Source organism: Euleptes europaea, chromosome 6 (genome assembly GCF_029931775.1).
Source record: "Euleptes europaea isolate rEulEur1 chromosome 6, rEulEur1.hap1, whole genome shotgun sequence".
In the NCBI taxonomy this organism is placed as follows: domain Eukaryota; kingdom Metazoa; phylum Chordata; class Lepidosauria; order Squamata; family Sphaerodactylidae; genus Euleptes; species Euleptes europaea.
In genome coordinates, this window is record NC_079317.1 from 97,808,071 (window position 1) to 97,828,856 (window position 20,786).

At 42.7% G+C, this 20,786-nt stretch overlaps 1 protein-coding gene across 1 annotated transcript in view; it reads right to left on the bottom strand.

Moving 5' to 3' along the window:
* Positions 1-13,018: 13,018 nt before the first annotated feature.
* LOC130479329 (ras-related and estrogen-regulated growth inhibitor-like) overlaps positions 13,019-20,786 on the bottom strand; it is a 48,670-nt gene continuing 40,902 nt past the window's right edge. Inside the window, exons 3-4 of the mRNA XM_056851716.1 lie at positions 15,497-15,570; positions 13,019-13,560 (exon numbers count right to left, since the gene is read on the bottom strand). Of these exons, the coding sequence (XP_056707694.1) occupies positions 13,075-13,560; positions 15,497-15,570 (560 nt within the window). The 3' untranslated portion in view covers positions 13,019-13,074. The remainder of the gene's footprint in view (positions 13,561-15,496; positions 15,571-20,786) is intronic.

Consider the following 20,786-nt stretch of genomic DNA (forward strand, 5'->3'; position numbering starts at 1 on the left):
TGGAAGTACCTGGAGGTTGAACAGGGCTTTTGGTTAAAAAGGAGAAAGAATCCTTTCTCTAGGAAGAGCAATATAAAGGGCAGATACAAAAGGAGGAGGTGTAAGACAAGTGAAGGAAAGACAAAACACTGCTCCTTTTTTGACTTGTGAAATTGGCCCTGTGCTATTGCAAACTGGACCAAACACTTTCTTGTGTGTTTTGGAAGAGCAAGGGGGGTTACCTAGCATGTCTGATGTACTTTGCTTTTAAACCTCAAAGAAACAATATTAAATTTCTCCCCCAATAGATTAAAATGGACAGTATGGTGCAGGGCTGAGAGTGTTGGACTAGGATATGGGAGAGACCCAGGATTGAATCTCCACTCTGCCATGAACTGGGTGACTTTGGGGCAATCACTCTCTCTCTCTCAGCCTAATATTCCTCACAGGGTTGTTGTGAGGATAAAATGGAGAAAGGGAAAATGTTGTGATCTGTTTTGAATGGAGAGAAAAATGAGGTATAAATGAAGTCCCACAAGAGACAAGACCTGGAGTGCTTTCCCTGGGGTCACTGCTGCCAGAAGGGGTCTCATAGTACCACTGAATGCAGATTTCTAGAGGGTGATGGTTTGGGCCAGAGAAAAGTCCATGGCTTGGATTTCTTGATGCCTCCCTCCTAAAGTACAGGAAGAATATGTAAAAAGTAAAGAAACATTAAACATTCCCAGTATCATGTTCCTGTCCTTGAAAAGTTTGAAAAGTAGGGTCATTGTTCCCTGAGAAATATATACACAAAATCCATGGCTGGTGGGGTGGGGGGAGGAATGGAAAATCTTTATGCTGTCCAGCTCTCATCCTTTCCAAGCCTGAAGGTGATTTTGGAAAGATTAACTGATACAAGAGGGAAAGAAGCTGTTCCATATCTGGGCCTGCAATCTGCTTCTTTCAACTTCCTTGCAGGGGCAGATCAAGACTATGGGGGCACTGACATGTTTTCACATCCAGTTGGAGAGACCGGCCACGCCAGCTGTTTGCGCATAGCAGAGGAGTTATACTAAATGTTCTTACTGCAGGGGGTTAAAGAAAAGGTTCTCCTAGGATAATCAGCAGCTGGTCAATCTGCATGAGTAGGCAGGGCCAAGTACATTTTTGCTTTCCAGCCGCACATTATTGGCGCTTTTGTATATCATGAACAACACACTTTCGATCCACTTTGCAACTAGATTTTACTGTGTGAATGGGCAAAATCCACTTTGCAAACAATCACTAAAGTGCATTATTCAGTGTGCGAGTGAAAGCACCCTTTACTGGCATGATCATAGCAGCCCTTTGACCAACTAATTATGAACAGTCTGACAGGAGCCTGGTTGGCCAAATTCCCCTCTCTTTCCCTTCCTACAAGAACAGCAAATGCCTCTTCCTTACTTTTAAAGGAATATTTTCCATTACAGACAATGGTCACTCCCCAGAACATTCTTTATGAATCAGCCTGCCCTCTGCAAGGGCCACAGCTATGATGGGTGTTTTCCTGATTAGTTTCAAACAGGAACTTCATGTCTCCTGCATTTTCTGTTTACATGGATCGATTTGCACAGTTTCATCCCTGCTCTTCAAGGTAATGTGTACAGTTCCCCCCCCCCCCCCAGCCCGGGTAAATTCGATCCTGGCTGAAACGGGGAATAAAGCGGGTTAAGGGACCATGCGTTTTGGCCTTACTCTTTGCACCAAAGAACCCCTTTGCAAGTTTTTCTTAACATGAAGAGCCAAACAAGGTGTGATGTTGGGGATCTGTGACTGGGTCCTCTGATCAGTAGTTTAGCATTAGCAAGCAGCTTCTTCCATTTGGATTGGGGCTGTGGCATTGGGGAAAGGAGCTTATGCTTTAATTCAGTGCTGTTTTCCCTATCAATCCCCTCCCAACTGCTATTGTTTATGATTTATTATTTACAATATTTATAGCCCACTTTTCTCATTGAAACTCAAAATAGATTACACCATGAAAGTCAGTGCAATCAGTAGAATGAGATATCTGATAAGCAAAGTATTAGGACTAGGATTACGGAAATCTGACAACAAACCATAAATGTTAGTCTTACGTTAACAATGTAAAAAGGCGAAATTAACTAGGTATAGAAGAATGTAGTGAGAGCAAGGTAATACATATGGCAGAAAGATAACATATGCTGTACACAGTAGTGTAGCCCACAGTCCTGTTCTCTTTATTATATCACCTTCTTGAACCACTGCATCATAACAGTCCTATTGCCTTTATTAAAATGCACTCCTGAACAACTCTGTTTTACATAGTTTGCAGAATACCTGAAGTATGGGGGCCTTTCTGACCTTCTCGGGCATACCACTCGACAAGGTGGGGGCCACAACATGGAACACATGTGTACAGAAAGTTGTTGATCTCACCCATTTGCAGGGTGATGCTGCAGAAGGCCCTGCTCAGATGAGTAAAGCTGTTGTATTGGGAAATAGAGGTAGAGGTGGTCCTGCCCCAAGGTCATGATGGGCTTTATATGTGATATCCAATACCTTGAAATTAACCCGGTAACTGATGAGCAGTTAATGGAGTGACTGCAAAATTGATGTACTATGCATGTTCTGCCTAGCTCCTGATAGTAGCCGAGCTGCAGCATTTTCACCAACTAGAATCTCCAAGTTGACTTCAAGGGCAGACCTATGTAGGGTGCATTATAGTAGTCAAGTCGCAATGTTACCATGGCATGGATCCAGGTGGCTAGATCAACCAAGTCTAGATAGGGGGGCATCTTCTGTACTAAACAGAGTTGGAAGAAAGCCTTTTTTTGCAGCTGCTTCTCCAGGAGTAATGCTGGGCCCAGTATACTCCTAGGCTCTTAAGAGAGTCAGCAAGAGTCAGTTGAACTCCGTCGAAAGTGGGAAGCACAATGTCCTTGTTTGTGGCTTCCTAGAGGCACCTGGTTGGTCACTGTGTGAACAGACTGCTGGACTTGATGGGCCTTGGTCTGATCCAGCAGGGCCTTTCTTATGTTCTTATGTCCTTCAAGACCTCAGTTTTCACAGCCAGCATTACTAGACTCTGTGGGATAAAAGACAGGCAAAAAAAAACAAAAACCCATTCCTGCTGAAGGGAAGGAATGCAACAGGTTGTGTGTGAAGCAATTCCCTGAAGCAGCATCCATGAGCACAAAGGGGACAGAAATCATTGGTGTTTTTGCCCCTCCTTGTTTTAAATTTTTAAAAAAGATGTAAAACTCCTGAAATCCCAAAAGAATAGCTTTAAAATATGAGAATTAGTCCCTAAAGTCACAAGATGGTGATTCTAAAATCAACTGTTACAAAGATCAGGTTTGTTTTATGTAGCATGTGGTTTTTGAGACTTTTACTGAATAGAAAACTTCACGATTTTCAACATTGTGAGAACCATGACATATATAAGGACAATTGTGGAGAAAAGATCTATAAATGCACACCTTCTTTGTTCTTTCCTGGCTTCTCTCTGATTTGTGGGTAAGGAATTGTAGATTATTCAGCATGCATGATGTCAAAAAAACTATGAGCTACAGAAAAACAGCTAATGTGTGTATTCATGCAATGATAAAAAGACTGGAAAAGGGACATGCTTTCTATTGTCAATGGAATGTTCCAAAGTCTTTGAAAGTAGTAGGAGCAGTCCCAGTAATACTGGTACCAGCTGATGCTGGTATTTCAAATATTCCAAACTAACTGATGCTCCCAAAGCCATGAAACTGATTTAACAAAATGATGATTTCAAAACAAAATAAATATGGGTGCCATGCTCTCATTCCCATCATTGCTTCCTGGGTTTTCTCTTTCTTCTATGAGAGCTATGTCATGGTGATGTCATGTTTTTAAAATGTCATTTGCTTATCTTGGCAACTTGGATTAGAAAAAGCATACCAAGATTCCAATTAAGAATACCCAGTCAAGGGGAAATTGCCCTGCCAACCCCATGTAGATTGCCTTGATTTAAAACAAAGAATGAGAATAAACAAGAGAAACTGATGCAAGTCCTACAATGACGCACTTTATATGGCACTTATCTGACTTTTCTTGCAAATAGTACAATGAACAATGCATGTACACAAAAATATACAGCAAAGAGAACCCTCTCATTGGTTCTTGTAGGTTATCCGGGCTGTGTAACCGTGGTCTTGGAATTTTCTTTCCTGACGTTTCGCCAGCAACTGTGGCAGGCATCTTCAGAGTAGTAACACTGAAGGACAGTGTCTCTCAGTGTCAAGGGTGTAGGAAGAGTAATATATAGTCAGAAAGGGGTTGGGTTTGAGCTGAGTATTGTCCTGCAAAAGTATTGTCCTGTAAGTATCAAGATAATGTGCTAATGAGGGTATGGTATGTTAATATGGAACCATTGTATCCTGAAGTGATCTGTTAATTTGTGTAATCCAAAATTAATCTGTATGGCTATTGTTGAATGTTGTCTTTGTCTGGAGGTTTTTCAGGGCAGGAAGCCAAGAATGAATAAGGCTTGGCTTCCTGCCCTGAAAAACCTCCAGACAAAGACAACATTCAACAATAGCCATACAGATTAGTTTTGGATTACACAAATTAACAGATCACTTCAGGATACAATGGTTCCATATTAACATACCATACCCTCATTAGCACATTATCTTGATACTTACAGGACAATACTTTTGCAGGACAATACTCAGCTCAAACCCAACCCCTTTCTGACTATATATTACTCTTCCTACACCCTTGACACTGAGAGACACTGTCCTTCAGTGTTACTACTCTGAAGATGCCTGCCACAGTTGCTGGCGAAACGTCAGGAAAGAAAATTCCAAGACCACGGTTACACAGCCCGGATAACCTACAAGAACCAATGAACTCTGACCGTGAAAGCCTTCGACAATATTTAGAACCCTCTCACTTCCAGAGAAGTGAATACAGGCTTCAATTGTTAAGGAAATAGGGGGAAATGTTCACATTCTTGTAAAAGAACCCAGTTATACAATTGTTTAATAGTTCACTACAGCTATTTCATCCAAAATTGCAAGTCATGTTATCCGTATCACAAATGAGAAAGCTATGCACTGAAGGTATTCTTCTGTAAGCAGCTAAGGACAATAATTTAATAAGAATGGTCTCTTTCTGGTTTCTGGGCCAGACATGTAATGAACATGTACAGTGCAATCCTAAATAGACTTAAACCCTTCTAAGGCCATTGACTACAATGGACTTAGAAGGATGGGATTCTGCTTAGCACTGCATTGTTAGTAGGATGTAAGTGTATGAACATGCTAGAAGAGAAATTAAATCACTGACTGTAAGTACAAGTGCAATATACTAAACTAAGTGATCTAGGAGAGCAAACCTTTCTACTTACAATTGCAGATTGCTCTGAAAAGAAAACATTCTTGATTTTATAACTTGTTTCCAGTAGACAGACCCCTTTGAATTATATATAGAAAATCACTGGCATTTGGATTCAGCAAGGGAGATCCCTGTTCACAAGCAGTTTTCTCCTTGCAGAGGTGATGCCCACTGGAAACACATCCCCATCATCATCACAGTACTCATTTGGGCCCCTTCTGAGCTGGCTGCAAATGGATTTGGATGTATAGGGGGAGCCTGATCTGGGGCTACTAGGTATGCACAACAAATTGCCCATAACTAAGGTTGGGTTGGAAGCCCGGGCAACAGGAGTTATTAAAGGAAACTGCCATAAAACACAAGCCTGTAAGAAAATCCATTTTCCAATACTAAAGTGGTTTTCAAACTGTGTCCCATGGAACCCCAGGGATTCATCATAAGTTTATCAGAGATGTTTCAACAACAAAAAGTACTTAGTGACACCCAATCTTCTCTGAAAGACAATTTGTGCTACATTATTGATCTTCCCTTGTAATGTGCAGGCATGGAAGAGCTGGGTGTGGTCTTAGTCACATTTCCAATTTGTAAGGATCAGTGGAGGGCTTCGACAAATACCCTGCTTGTACCAAGTATGTGTATGAATACATGATGCCATCTTATACTGAATCAGACATTGGTCCATCAACGTCAGTATTGTCTACTCAGATTGGCAGTAGCTTTCCTGGATTTCAGGCAGAGGTCTTTCACATCACCTGCTGTCTGACCCCTTCTAACCGTAGATATGAGGGACTGGAGATGGGATTTTCTGCATGCCAAGCGGATGCTCGAACACTGAACCATGTATGTGCCTAGAAGGCCATGCAACAAAATCTTCTGCAGTGCCTTCGGTTACATGGCATTTGAATTGATGCAGAAAGTTCCCTGAGTGAAGAAGGTTGGAAAGTCATGGCAAAAGTGTACAGCTGAATGTTCCAAAACAGTTACTCATCGTCGCTCGTACAAGAAAGGTTGTTTCCACACAGAGATTACTTCCCATGCAGACAGCAGGAAACCCCTGCTGGATTTGGGAGTACCAACAAGATGCCATGTCCAGCTACCATATTTTTCCCAGATCCTTAAATCTGGCTCATCAGGGAAATTGCAGGGTGGCTACTTTAACCATTTAACAGGTTTTTTTTTTCACAGCTGGCAAAAACTGGAAACTTGAAAGGGAGGGCAGTTGCCAAGCCATAGTGGGGCAGCACAATTGTAACATTGGCACTGCTGCACTGTTGTGATAGAGGAAAGGGGAGGGGGCAGCAGCAGCAAGCACAGGGGGGTGAGGGGGTGCAGCCATTGTCCACACCCACTTCCACATGCTCACTGAGGCTGCCACAGCAGGGACACATTTTTCCACCTCCATGTGGAAGCAGCTGAGTAAGTAAATGGAAACTTTCCCAAACATCTGAAGACTATGCCTTTTTAAACATCATCATAATGTAGCAACACAGTAGTGGCATAGCTATTTACACATTTCACCTAAAGTATTTACCTGCTGACAGAACCATATTTTGGGCCATATTTTAGCAGACGTAGAAATGTTCAGGATTCAACAACTGATAGCATTTGCTTGAGAAAAACACTGTATGTCATTTACAGGGGTGATTTTCTTTACTGAAACTCTGGATTTAATTGATACAGCATTTATTTATTTTATGTAATGAGTTGTAAGAGAGATGCCCTGACCTGGATAGCCCCAGGCTAGCCTGATCATGTCAGATCTCAGAAGCTAAGCAGGGTCAGCCCTGGCAATTGTTTGGATGGGAGACCTCCAAGGAATACCAGGGTTGTGAAGCGGAGGCAGGCAATGGCAAACCACCTGTGAACATCTCTTGCCTTGAAAACCCTACAGGGTTGCCATAAGTCAGTTGTGACTTGACGGAAAAAAAGAGAGAGACAAGATTCGAATTTCCTTTCCTTAAATGCAAATTCTGAAAAGCAGCTGAATATTATAGCTACATCACATGTGAACGTCTATAATAGAGTGCCCAAAGGATTTAAACTAACCAATGTTTTGTTCCCAGCGCAATCACCATCACCACTCACACAAACAATTGTAATGATGACCATTTTTCTTTTCCTTCAAGCCATTAAGATTTCTGCCATCAGTTTTACAGGTGCAATACAAGCAAATACAGTATGTCAAGTTAAATAACAAACACTTGTATTTTCATAAAACAGAGCAATCTAATTTCTTGGGATTTCAAAGAGAATGTATTTGGGGAAATAACCTCCATTCTTATTTATCCAAATACATTCTCTTTGAAATCTCAAGTAATTTCAGTTCTATCTCATTTTACCCAATCCTTCCTCCAAGGAGCTCGGGGCAGCACACAGAACTCTCCTTGCTATATTTTATCTTCACAACAATTCTGTGATGTAGGCGAGGCTGAGAGTGACTGGCCCAAGGTCACACATTGAGCTGCCATGGCAGAGTGGGGGATTCGAACCTGACTCTCCTCATTCCTAGCTTGGTACTCTAACAATACCCCAGTTCATGAATCCGTTTGAACCACCCAGTACATAACATGCAGAACAAGCAGCAGTTCCTTACAGTGCCTCTGTAGGCTTCAGATATTTGAATGGATGGGCATGCTCATTTACTAAAAAGGGAAAGGATCTATATTTTTAAAAAGTATTCTGTGTTGTGGCTGCTTAATGCAGCATGTGAGGTGGTTCAGTGCAACAGCCATATGTGATGCAAAGTTAGCACTGGTAGGATTATGGCACTGTCAGAGAAGAGATGGGATTAGTGAGAAGTTAAGTAGGATTTGTCCACTGAAAATAGCAATCAAATGACTTAAGCGTTACCTGGCAAGTTCATTACGAGAAATACTGCTGTGTGTGCTAGATTGTAAACAGTTGTTTATCCACATGAATGTGTGAAAACTGCAGTTGTAATGTTTTAAGAGCCATGATGGGGTGGCACTTCGTGGCTATTAGATGCTTTAAATCTAGGTGAAAGCAGCATGAATAACATTAAAAAGAAACATTGCTTTATTATCATATAAGAAGCATTACTAGCCATAGAAAGAAAATCTTCCAGTCTTAATGTACATCAGCAATATATATATCCATAGTGTTCTTAGCCTCTTGGACTGGAAAAATGTCACACACATACTAACAATCAGGCTTTAAATAAAACATCACCTTGCAAACTCAAAATCTTGAATACTTTCTGTGGCTGCCCTATAGAAAGAAATCTTCCAGTCACATCCTTCTCCCATGGATTAGATTCTTGGAAACCTTGCTTGGGAAAAGTGGTTTCCTCAGAGGAGACAAAACAGTGACTGGCAATACAACATTTTATTGCACAGCTAAAATACTTATCACACAAATGTTTGTGCCAGGGTACTTCCGAGAGCAAAACCTAAAAGTTTAATTCTAACATTTTAAAAGTATACAATAGGCTGGGAGGGAGGGGGAGTTGAGAAGGCTGTTTCCTTTTTAATGCCAAGTCCTGGATTTATTATTTATCTTTCAAAGGTTTCCCTTTGAAGAGATGGTTGTTCTTTTTTAGAAGAATGGTTTTACTGCAATGTTGCCCTTCTGAAATATAATACTGGAGTGGACTACCATGGCAGTCTCTAAGGGCATCTTATATCAACCTGCACTTGACCGCTTGGTCAGACAGCTCTAAATCTGTACATGGGAGGTGTTCTTTCCTGCCAGCCTTCTGAGTCCCCACTGCTGACATGGACCAGTCAAAGCTGTGCAGTTCACACTGCTGGCTTCCTATGATGATTCCAAAGACATCCTACAAGGAAAGGTACCTGCCTTTTCCCAGGACACTTCCCCACACTTATGCACATGTGCTGTAGCATCCACCAGGAGCACAGGAAGCTCCCATCTGTTAGGGACTGGTGCCTTGCTTTAGTCACCAAATAAGTCCATCAGTTTGGATCTGTGCTTTTCCTACACAGTGAGGAGAAGACCAAGAAGGAAAGTCTTAAGAAGTAAAAAGGGACCGGTCAGTGTTTATGGTTTATTTAGACACCAAGACTAGTGGTAGTGAGGGCTAGTAGCTAACACAGTGGTTTAGTAGTTCAGAGGCTGCCAAACCTTTATTTAATGAAAACTGCTTCTGAGTGATGAAATAGATCCCAAGCTATCCTCGCTTGCATATTATCAAGCTAAAAATAACGTGGCACAGAGGATAATCCGAAGGAAGGAAGGAAGGAAGGAAGGAAGGAAGGAAGGAAGGAAGGAAGGAAGGAAGGAAGGAAGGAAGGAAGGAAGGAAGGAAGGAAGGAAGGAAGGAAGAGGATCTATAAGCCACTCTTATAGATGGAGAGCTACCTGTTGGAGACTCCTTATATGGGTTCCTTTTTCATCCTGTATAGTCAAGTGCAATATAAAGGTGACTGATTCCATCACTACCACCCTCTTGCTTCCATGTATGGCCACAAAGCATCTATTATTCCTTGATCTGCACTGCCCATCTGTGGGCTTGATGGCACCAAAACTGTCTGCGTTGCCAGCTCAGTGCTTTAGTGCTAAATGCAGATGTAGAAAGACGTCCCTAGAAAGGCAGGTACAATACTGCATGGTAGAAAGTACAATATAGTATACAGAACATCACTCCCACCAGCCTCAGAATCTCTGCATCAGCAAGGCACCATTGTGGGTCAAGGGCAATATGGCTGGCCCATCCACAGCCCGTATGCAGAACTGACCAATGGCCAAGTGACTGAAGCACCCTGCAGTTCCTCTCCCCACCCCACCTTGTAATGTGCATGGAATGGTGCCATCACAACTGGAGTTTCCCTGTGACCACATGAAGCAGCCAATGAAGTGAAGTTGTGTGTGCGGAGAAAGGAGCATTCCATGCATTTGCTTTACTCAGGGTTGCCAACTCTGACGAGGGAAATTCCTGGAGATTAGGGGGTGGCACCTGTGGAGGGTAGAGTTTGGGAAGGGTGCTTGGCAGGGGTGCACTTTCTTAGAGTCCACCCTCTGAAGCTGCCATTTCCTACAGGGGAACTATCTTTGCAGTCTGAAGATCAGTGTTCACTTTGGGAGCACGTCAAGCCCCACCTGGAGGTTGGTGATCATAGCCTCTCCTAGATGTTCTTGGGCAAAGAGGAAGAGAAGTTACAGGGCTGCTGCTTTTGAAGACAGCCGTACATCTGCAGCACAGTTGGCTCTACACTGAGGCAAGGTGATGTGGTGGCCTCAGGCAGCAGATTCTGGGGGGTGGCAACCAGTGTCTTGAAACTGCCTGTCCCCCACTGAGGAACTGGAACAGCTAATGTTCCTTCCCTTCTCTTGCATGCCCAGTGCAGCCTCCCAAACTCTCATGTCTCAGCTCTGGATCCTTTGTAGGTCAGTAAGAGGTTGAGGGGCTGCGCTGGTGGTGTGATGTAGGGGGGCAGCAAGAGGTGGTGGCAACCGAGGAGCAACCCTTCATGAGCTGTTCTGGTCTCTAGTAACGGCTAGCTCCAGCCTCAGCACCTCTATACCTTTTGGTATAGCCAAATTCTATTTTCCTCTGCCATCTGTATCTCCCCCCCTTTCAACAGCAGACGATAACATAATTTTACAATACAAAATGTAATTAGAAAGCCACACAGCTTAACTCTGATTTGAAATCTAACTAGATTTCAAAAGAAGTCTACTTTCTTAAACCTGCTGAGAGGAGGAAGCTGCTTTTACCACAAGACATTTATTCACTTTGGGGATTTCCCCCCCCCCCTTGGGTAAAAGAGGACAGGAAAATAAGGCTGCCATAATTTGGAGATTTAATCATGAGTCAGAGAAAAGCAAACATATTTAGTATCATCAGAATTAAGGAGCATTGCTCAACATTGTGAGTCAAATCTCTGAATGTTTGAGACATTAGGTATATACCCTTCCCTGAAAGAACTTGCCCGTGTAATGGTGAAGAAATTGAGACCCGTGAGCATGTCTTACTGTATTGTCCTCTCCATCATGAGATAAGAGTCAAGACTATCCAGGAAATTTAAGAAAAACAATATGGGTCTATCTGATTAAATTCGTACTCAACGACTTTTGGAAGATAGTAACCCATTAATCTCGAGATGCGTGGCTAAACTTTGTGCCACCATACATAAGGCACGGAAAGATGCAAGTTATAAATAGCAAAAGCTATTAGATAAACCTTTTAGAAGTTAAAATATGGTCCATTTCAGAAATGGGATTTTACTGGGATTGTGTCGATAATTTTTATCTATGGATTTGTTGAGTAATCAATATTGTTTTATGGTGATTGTATGCTATTTTGATTTGGTCAAATGACTATAAATTAAAGTTTGATCGATTGGTATATTTTTGTATTGCCCTCACAGAAGTGGGTGGCAGGCAGAGGGAGAGGCCGGGCGAAAGCCCCTGAGGAGCAACCTGAGCCGGTGAATCAGCCACCTCTCTTCCCAGGACAGCCAGTGCCCAGGAGCCTTGAAGAGCAAGTAGACCCATGGGACCCTTAGAGAAGGACACGATGAGTAGCTCAGGAAAAGGCTCTAGCTCACTGGCAGGTTCAACCCCTCATTTCTCCAGTTAATTAAAGAATGGTAAACTGGCATAATGGAGAGGAGGAAACAAAATTGTAGCGGAACGGCTGCCGTTCAGAGTAAACAGTCCCAGGCTAGATAGACTGATGGTGTAAGCAGCGTCAAGGGTTCTGTATGTAGTTTGCAGAAGTCTACTGAAAGGACGGAGAGGCTTAAAAATATTCCCTGGTAAATACATTCACACACCAAAAAAAAACCAATGACCTGCACTCTCATGCTCCAAGCTACTTGTGTGGGGAGCTTATTGATCACCTTGCCTCAAAAGAAGGGCATTGGATTGTACTTGAGGGCCTTTTGGTCAATCAAGCTCTATAAATTTTCAGATTATCTGAATTTATTATCTCTCCCATGAAGTATTATATCCCTGTAACCCACTGTAAACAGCAGTTTCTTTTATCCACACCTCTAATCTAGCCACTAATCTCAGTGTCCTCCTACTACATCTGGATCAGCAAGACTGTACCCATATCAATTACTAGTGGAGCCAACAGCCATGATGCAGTATAAATATAATTCTATTAGCTGTGAACATTGTGCTGATGGAGAGGAGTGAACTTTAATAAACTTCGCCTTATGTAGACTCCACCCCCTAATACTCAGCAAGGCCTGAGCTCAGTGCCCTGGTCTGGATGTAAAGCTTTCTTTGCTTCCTTGAACAGAGGTCATCATTAGGGTTGCCAGCTCCAAGTTGGGAAATACCTGGAGATTTTGGGGGCGGAGCCTGAGAAGGGCGTGGTTTAGGGAGGGACTTCAATGCCATAGAGTCCAATTGCCAAAGTGGCCATTTTCTCCAGGGGAACTGATCTCTATTGGCTGGAGATCAGCTGTAATAGCAGGAGATCTCTCCAGTCACCACCTGGAGGTTGGCAACCCTAATCATCATGTCATAATAAGCAGTGGGGCCAGAAGAAGAAGAAGTGGCCAGGATTTAAAAGACCAATCTCTAAAGGAGAAGTGATACATTTCTGCCCGTATCACCTAGACCCTTGCTACGATCAGTCTAAGGTCACCATATGATCTTCTCGGATTAAAGACGCTTATTAAAAAAAAAAAAACACCTTCCTAACTATGTACAGGACTCTAGACTTGGAGCGGCCAGTTCTGCAGCCTCCCTATTGCCCACTCCTGCTGGTCCCTGTATGCATTACTCGCCACTGCACAATGCCTGTGCAAAAGTTCACTCTGGGATGTAGTCTCTGAAAGAGTTGAAGCTCAGGCTCCTGCCACTTGAGGTCAGGGTTGAGTTGGCGTGAATCCGAGGGATCTTCTCCATCAGTTTAGAAACAGCTCGCCTCTTGAAGGTCCCTGGAGAAAAATGCCCTTGCTTCATCAGCTCATTGTACAGAGTGTTGAACACCATCACAGTCTCCTCGTAGCTGTCCCTGGTGGAAATCTCATAGAAAGGATGCTTCAAGGCCTTGGAGAGGTTCTCCCCATCCTCAGAGGTCACCATCCGGTCAAACTGCAGGTCCTTCTTATTTCCAATGATCACCACTGGTGGCTGCTCAGTCCCACTGCTCCTCTTCGGGCTGGAATGGATGTGGTTGATGAGGAAACACAGCCTCATGACTTCGTCAAAGCTGCATCTGTCAGTGACTGAGTAAACCACCGCAAAGCCATCCCCCCACTTAATCTTCTCTTCTATTTGTAGGGAGTCTTCCTCCTAGGACAGAAAAAACAAATCACAAAACAAAGACTCTATGCACAGCAAAGCCCCTTCTCTGCCCAAAGCTGAGTGTGTCTACATGCAACTATCAATTATGGCCGAGAACCTGGCAGTTTAACATGCAGCAGCCTACAGGGACAGAGATGGGCAGGAAGGACCAAACTAGACGTTAAGCAGCAGGCCTGAGGCTGGGACCTTGGTCACTGGCAAACAGATGCAGTATGGTAGAAATCTGATTGACAGTGGAGAAACAAGGTGAGTGTGTGTGGGGGGGATTTCTCCCCTGCAACCCCCTTCCCTCTGTTGCTTTTCCCACAGTGCTATACATGTGGTTTGCCTCATCATTACATAAAAGGACAGGGCAGAGGGGGATACAGGAGAACAACGATGGGCAGGGAAAAGGACAAGTAGATCCTTCCCACTCACTTGTAACTGTTTAGTGGTGACCCCAGTTCTTAATCTGGTCGGCCACTGGACACCTAGTTTGTTCCACAGAAAGTGGGTGTGGTGAAATGCAATAACTGCTTAACTGTATGCTGCAGCTTAAAGATAGAAACTAAAGATGTTTAATGCAAGACTACCCAACAAAGAATGTGGCACAAAAAGGGAGGGCAACATAGTCAGCCAGCGTACACAACAGTCTCTACCACACCTGCTCTCAGAACTGGGTTGCCAACCTCCGGGTGGCACCTGGAGATCTCCTGCTATTACAGTTGATCTCCAGACAACCAAGATCAGTTCCCCTGGAGAAAATGGCTGCTTTGGAGGGTGGAATCGATGGCATCATATCCTGCTAAGGTCCTACCCTCCTCAAACCCCAAGCTCCCCAAGCTCCACCCCTAAAATCTCCAGGTATTTCCCAAACCAGAGCTGGCAACCCTATCTCAGAAGCATATGACTACGGGCACACTCTCAAGATGAGCTCATGTAGATTACTCACTTCTTAACACAATTGAATGCTCCCTTTATAACATTAGAATTAACCCCCCTCATATTAATCCCCACATAGAATTCCCCACATATGCATTTTAGTGCAAATTCCTGTGTGCTACGTTAACTGCTGAATCAGAACGACTAAGCGTTCACTTGGGATTCATGCAAAAACAGAATAAAAAGTGTGTTGTCTTGTAACAAACCATTAAAAATCTATCGCCCAAGAACTAATCCTGCATGGCTTCCAAGAACTGTTGAGCTGAACACCACTCTACAATAATAATTAATATACATGCATCCATGCCAAAAAGCTTTCAGAGCATCTGAACAGGAAACAACGGATGGATCAAAACAGAGAAACGTACCATATGTATTCTAAACAAGCTTTTCTGCTGTTCTCCAGTTCTCACTACATTTGGCCTTTTCTCTTTTCCAAATACGGAAACTGCAAGTCTGACTTCATAAGTGAAGTGGGTGTTCATTTTTCCTCCCTCCGTGACTTCAGTTTTAATTTATGGACTTTTTCCAGGACACTCTGGCCAAAACCTCCTATTGAAATTACAGCCAGCACGCCTTCGAGTTTAATGACCCTTTGATCAACTTTCAAATAATATTAAGTATCTGAATGCTCCCTTCTGCTAACCCTTGTGCAGCCATCTTGTGTTTTTGTCACATAAAAATGGAATTTGTCACTGTGAAAGTCCACCTCATCTCTCAATATCAGTATGCATACAACCACCACTTCCCGTTTCTTCCCCTTTTGTATGGGCCTTTGAGCTTCTTGAAATTTTGGCCTCTGTGCCTCTTTCTTGCTTCTTTCTTGCCTCTGTGTCATAGTCCTCATACTTGCCAGCAAGTTTATACCAGCTAAACCTTAGCTCTATGAACAAAATCAGAAACACATGAGGAAAATCCATATTTTAAAAGTGCTCAGGGCCAGGAACAAGAGTTTGTTTTAATACAATTATATGTGATACCATCCACTAAATTATAAGCATACCTGTCCTGCTGTGTCAAGAATTTCAAAATGCACCATCTCTCCATCAATGACTGCTGTATGCCTGTAAATCATCTCTGTGGAAAAGAAACATGTATGAGAATTCTCCTAGATATCTGTACAAAGCCCCAGTAAAAAAACCAAAAAGCATTCTAAATGAGGCTACTTAATGTATTCCTTGACACCCGAGAAAACCAGTAAATTTCCTGTCTAAGAAGCTTCTGATGGGGGAGATTCCTCATCTTTCGCTCCCCAAATTTTGTACCATTGCAATTAAAATACGCAAAAATAGGGTGGAAAAAACTGTTCAATTATTTTATGCTTTTCGTAATTTTAAGATGGTAAGCCTACTTTTGTCTTATGCACTAATATTTTATATTTTATTAATACCAGACTTTTATCGATTTTTGTAATTTGTATCAGTTTTACAGTCTTATCAAGTTAGATTATTTGATGTACTAACTTCTAGCTGGTCAAATAGACCATATCAATAAACTTGACTTGACTTGACACCAGTAAATATGTGCAGAGTTTAATATGGGAATCGTCCTACACATATTTGGCACCTAAGAACTCTTATGAACATGTACACTCAAACTTGTAAAATTAGGATGTTGCATGGTAATTTTGCAGTCATCATAGGCAATTCTTCTGTGGTTATGTGTTCTTATGTGCATAAACTTCAGGAACCAAGCAGGATTCAAGTCCTCACCAAATTTTAGTTGGAGGGGTCAATGCCCTCATGGATTGCCAGCCAGGCAGCACAAGACATACCCAGTGCCTTAGACTGTGTCTGCTTCCTCTTGGCTTGGGTGACCTGTGAGCATACCCAGTAGGATCACAGAAGGGGCTTTCCCTCCGTTCTCCTTTGCTCTCCGTAGGCATGATATAATGTGAGATAATCAAATGTGTTTCTTTTATGACACTGCACTCTTCACCAAGCATTTACTTAAGAATGTGACCTTTTAATGGTTTCTTATCCTTCCTTTCCATCTTTCAGCCACACCTTCACTCACATACTAGCTATTTAGCACATTTTTATCCTGCCCCACAATAATATTACCAGAAACTTACCTTTTGTCCCCCTTTGGTTCTATTCCCCTTTGGTTTTCCGCCTTTGGTTCTTTGCTTCCCTCAAACTAACAAACTTTTTAACAATGTACAAGGAATTCCCAAAGGGGAATAGAACCAAAGGGGGACAAAAGGTAAGTTTCTGGTAATATTATTGTGTATTTTATACAATGAGAATAATGCTGTTAAAGGTGGAACTTCTTCACTACTGTGAATCCTCACTATTGATTACTCCCTCCTTTTCTGGCAAATTCTGCTTCTTCCTCAAGCTTGTAGGGACATTGCTAGATGAAATGTTTTTTGGTATATTATTTCCTCCAACAATAATGGGAGTTGGTTGCCCTGCCATAATCTACTGGATACTGGAGAAAGTAGCAAGTGAAGGAACCTCATTTGGCCATGAACCAAACAGCACCGGGGGCAAGCCCCTCCCCAACTTTGTATAGAATGCTCCCTCTCAGATGGAGAGTGTGAGAGCAAATTGGGTGGGACTGAAGTTCTGAGTGAAAAACAAGGAAACCACCTGCAACAGCTATTACCAAAATTAACAACACTGATTAAAATAGCCCTGACTGCACTTATTTCATCCTATGTATCAGAAAAGTCACTCTCAGGGCTTTGTAGAATAAAGACCTTTCTGTGTTTAAGTGTGGTAGCAGCCAAGTTCAGTCACATGGCTTTTCTAGAGGGACATAAACTGATCTCTTGGGAGATGCAGCTTAATATTATTAACCAATGCATTTGGCAAGAGAGCCCCAATTGCGCTCAGTGAGGAAGAATTCTAACAATGCATTTATAGACTCCATCTCTTTTCATTGGTACTCTCTAGCTGGCTGTAATAAATTTGTATTTAACTTTCGTCATAAAGATCGGGTTTTCTTCATTTTTTAGCTGTCTGCTGAAATGTTGGTCATTGGTTCAAGGTTAGGTTATAACCGCTTCTTAAATTTGCTTTAGCCACCCACCCGGGGAATGACGTCCACTGGTTCTTATAAACATGAATTCACATGATAGAACCAAGTGCTGATGACACTCAATCAATTCTTTCCATGCAGTTTCACAGAGTTGGTGGCTTTGAGGATCCTAACTGGTATGTGCTATGATGAATGAATATAACCAGTATTACATCACTATCACTCAGTTTGTTTCCAGGTGTTGACCAATAAACCCTAAAAGGCCTATGACCAAGGTACCTTAAAGTCCACCCATGTGAATTTGCCTAGATGTGAGATCTTCTGCCATTGCCTGGTTCAAGACGTCCATGCTGTCTGAAGTGAAGTTAGCAGGCACCAGAGAGAAATTTCTTAGCTGTTGCCAGAAGATTATTGAAAGCTTTGCCATCGCAATCCCATTTGGCTCATTCCCGCCTTGCTGACCAATTTATTTTGGAAGGCCTTTGATATAGGGTGGCTAACAATTTGATTGCCATGTGAGAGTTTAGATTCTGAGCGGCACTTATTGCTACTTTTTATAGTGGTTAAATTGGTTTTATAGTTTTTATTATTGATGTTTTATTGCATTTATGATTTATATGACTGTAAGCCACTGTGGACACTTTGAAAATAAATCAGTAAAACCATGCAACAAAAGGAAAAATACATGACTTAGAGACGTGGAGCTGTGTTCCCTATGAACCCTTCCCCTGAGGAACAGAATTTCTGTTAGCATAGTTCCATGTGTTATGATACATCCACTCTATTTTATGAATATTGTTCACAGAACTACAGTCAATAAATCTACTAAATGAACTGTCTGGTCTAAGTTTTGTTTAGTCACAGAAGTGAATTCAATAAACTGATACTAAAGCAGGGTCTCTTGTGCTGTTATTCAGTTACATAATCTTTAAGGTATGTGGGTATTCTCCACATGCACCCATACTGTGAGTGCCCACTATTAGCCTCTGGTCCTGGTTCTCCTTCTATCTGCTGAGCTTCTCTTTCAGCATATTTAGTATCTGGAGGTATCTCTTTCTCTTGTTCAGCTGGCACTTCCTGTTGCTCTGCGAGTTGTTCAAGAATATTGTCTGTGTTATGTCATGGTTGTTTTCTGTCCCTACAAATCCCCTCCCCTCCTTGTGTAATGAGGAGCCCCGTGGTGCAGAGTGGTAAGCTGCAGTACTGCAGTCCAAGCTCTGCTCACAACCTGAGTTCTATCCCGACAGAAGTCGGTTTCAGGTAGCCGGCTCAAGGTTGACTCAGCCTTCCATCCTTCCGAGGTCGGTGAAATGAGTACCCAGCTTGCTGGGGGTAAAGGGAAGATGACTGGGGAAGGCACTGGCAAACCACCCCGTAAACAAAGTCTGCCTAGGAAACGTCAGGATGTCACGTCACCCTATGGGTCAGGAATGACCCGGTGCTTGCACAGGGGACCTTTACCTTTTACCTTGTGTAATGATCTGGGTGCTACTTCAGCTTTCACTGATCCTTCTGACCATAGCTTGTGATTCATTCCTTCTGATTGGATTCTAACAGGTGTGCCAGGAGTCAGGGGCCATAGGTCTTTTGCAGACCTATTATTAAAAAATTCTTTGTTGTCTCTGATGGTGGATCATTTCTTCTCTACAATGTCATCTATCAGCTAGCTGAAGGAGGTCTCCTCTCATAAGCAACAGAATTTTTTTCCTCCATTAGTACTTGTGCTGGACTTGTCAGGCAAGGGAGTATTTCTGTGTGCCAAAGACATTAGACAGGGCAAGAACCTGTCTAATAGAACCTGTCAATAGCAAATTTTGACAGTTCAGATTCCACCTTACTGTTACTTTGGGGGTGAGCTGGAGATGAAGTGTGGTGGTCAAACTCCCACTCAGTTGCAAATATTGTTAAGTGTTATGGGGAGAACCGAGGTCCTTTATCAGAAAATACTATGTCTGGAATGCCATACCTTGCAAAATGCACTTTCCGTTTAGCAATAACCGTTTTACTCTGAGTGTCTGAAGGAGCAGGGAGATTGATGGGATGCCAGCAACTGGGCTGTGCAGTGGTGTGACAGCTTGCCAGCTTATGGGCCCTCCTCGGACCTGTGGAAACAGCTGCCAGCAGTGCAGGGCTTCAGTTGTGATTGCAGACAAACATGCTGCTCACTGTGGTGACACATCAAGCACCCTCCCGTTTGCTGTGGCAGCTGAGACTTCAGACAGAAAAATTCTGCAGCCAGCCTTGGTCATCAGTCAAAGTAGTGGGAGCGCTGGCATGAGAGCACGTCAACGGTTCTGAGGAAATTAGGCCCTGTCAGAACTCAGCCTGAATGAAGGCAGAAAACCCACCCACTGGAAAAATGATACCTTGAAGGACAGTACTGCACAGTGTGGGGTGACCTCTTTTCCTCTAAGCATCCTGTTCTCTTATTCATCTCCTACACCACCTCCAAATTTGAACCGAGCAGGCTTCAACAAGCCTTATTAGCTCATCTTGGTCCCAAAGGCATTCTTTCCTTTCTTAAGATCAGGGTGCTGATAATGGAGCTTGTATATATGCACAGAGAGTTGAAAGAGAGACTGCCACACACCGCCTAGTCATATTGCTTGCCTTTGGCTATATTCTCCTTCCCATTATGACTAGCTGTCAAAGAATTGTTGCTTCAGACTCCTTTTCTCAACCCTCCCTCTCCACCTACATCCCTCTCTTAATCTTGCAAAGTAGTTATATTACAGTATTTTCTTCGCAGCTAATTCTGTAACTATGTGGAAAAGACAAAATAGTCACACCAAATGACTTTTCAGCTGTGAGAGAGGGGAAGCTCTTTGGAAAAGAGGACGCCTTCAATAAACATCTGAGAAGTCTGGGAAATTGAAACCCCCAATATATTTTGCTCCGGCATCTTCCCTCAAGATTAGTCAGATTCTTAAGACATAATTCTAATTGGGATGTTTATGTTCCTACTGCTGTTCTATAGCTTATCCTGTCACTATGGCTCTGATGTGCTGGGTTGCTTCAGCAGTTATTCCTTGGCTACTTATTAAAATTGGGGCATTTGGATATCTACACCAATCTGCAAGCAGAAAACTCACATTCTGTGCTTGGAACAAATTGTGCATATTACTGTAAACAAGCTTGATTGCCCAAAATTGTTCTACATTTAGCAACTGTGTTTGGGAAAAATTAAGAGTCTGCTGGTGAAGGCTGGAAAGCAGAAGAAAGGATGCATGGTGCATCATGGGACAATGCATGGACAGAAATGGGGAGGAGGAGGTACCAAAGACATGGGAATGACCATAGAAGGGTGC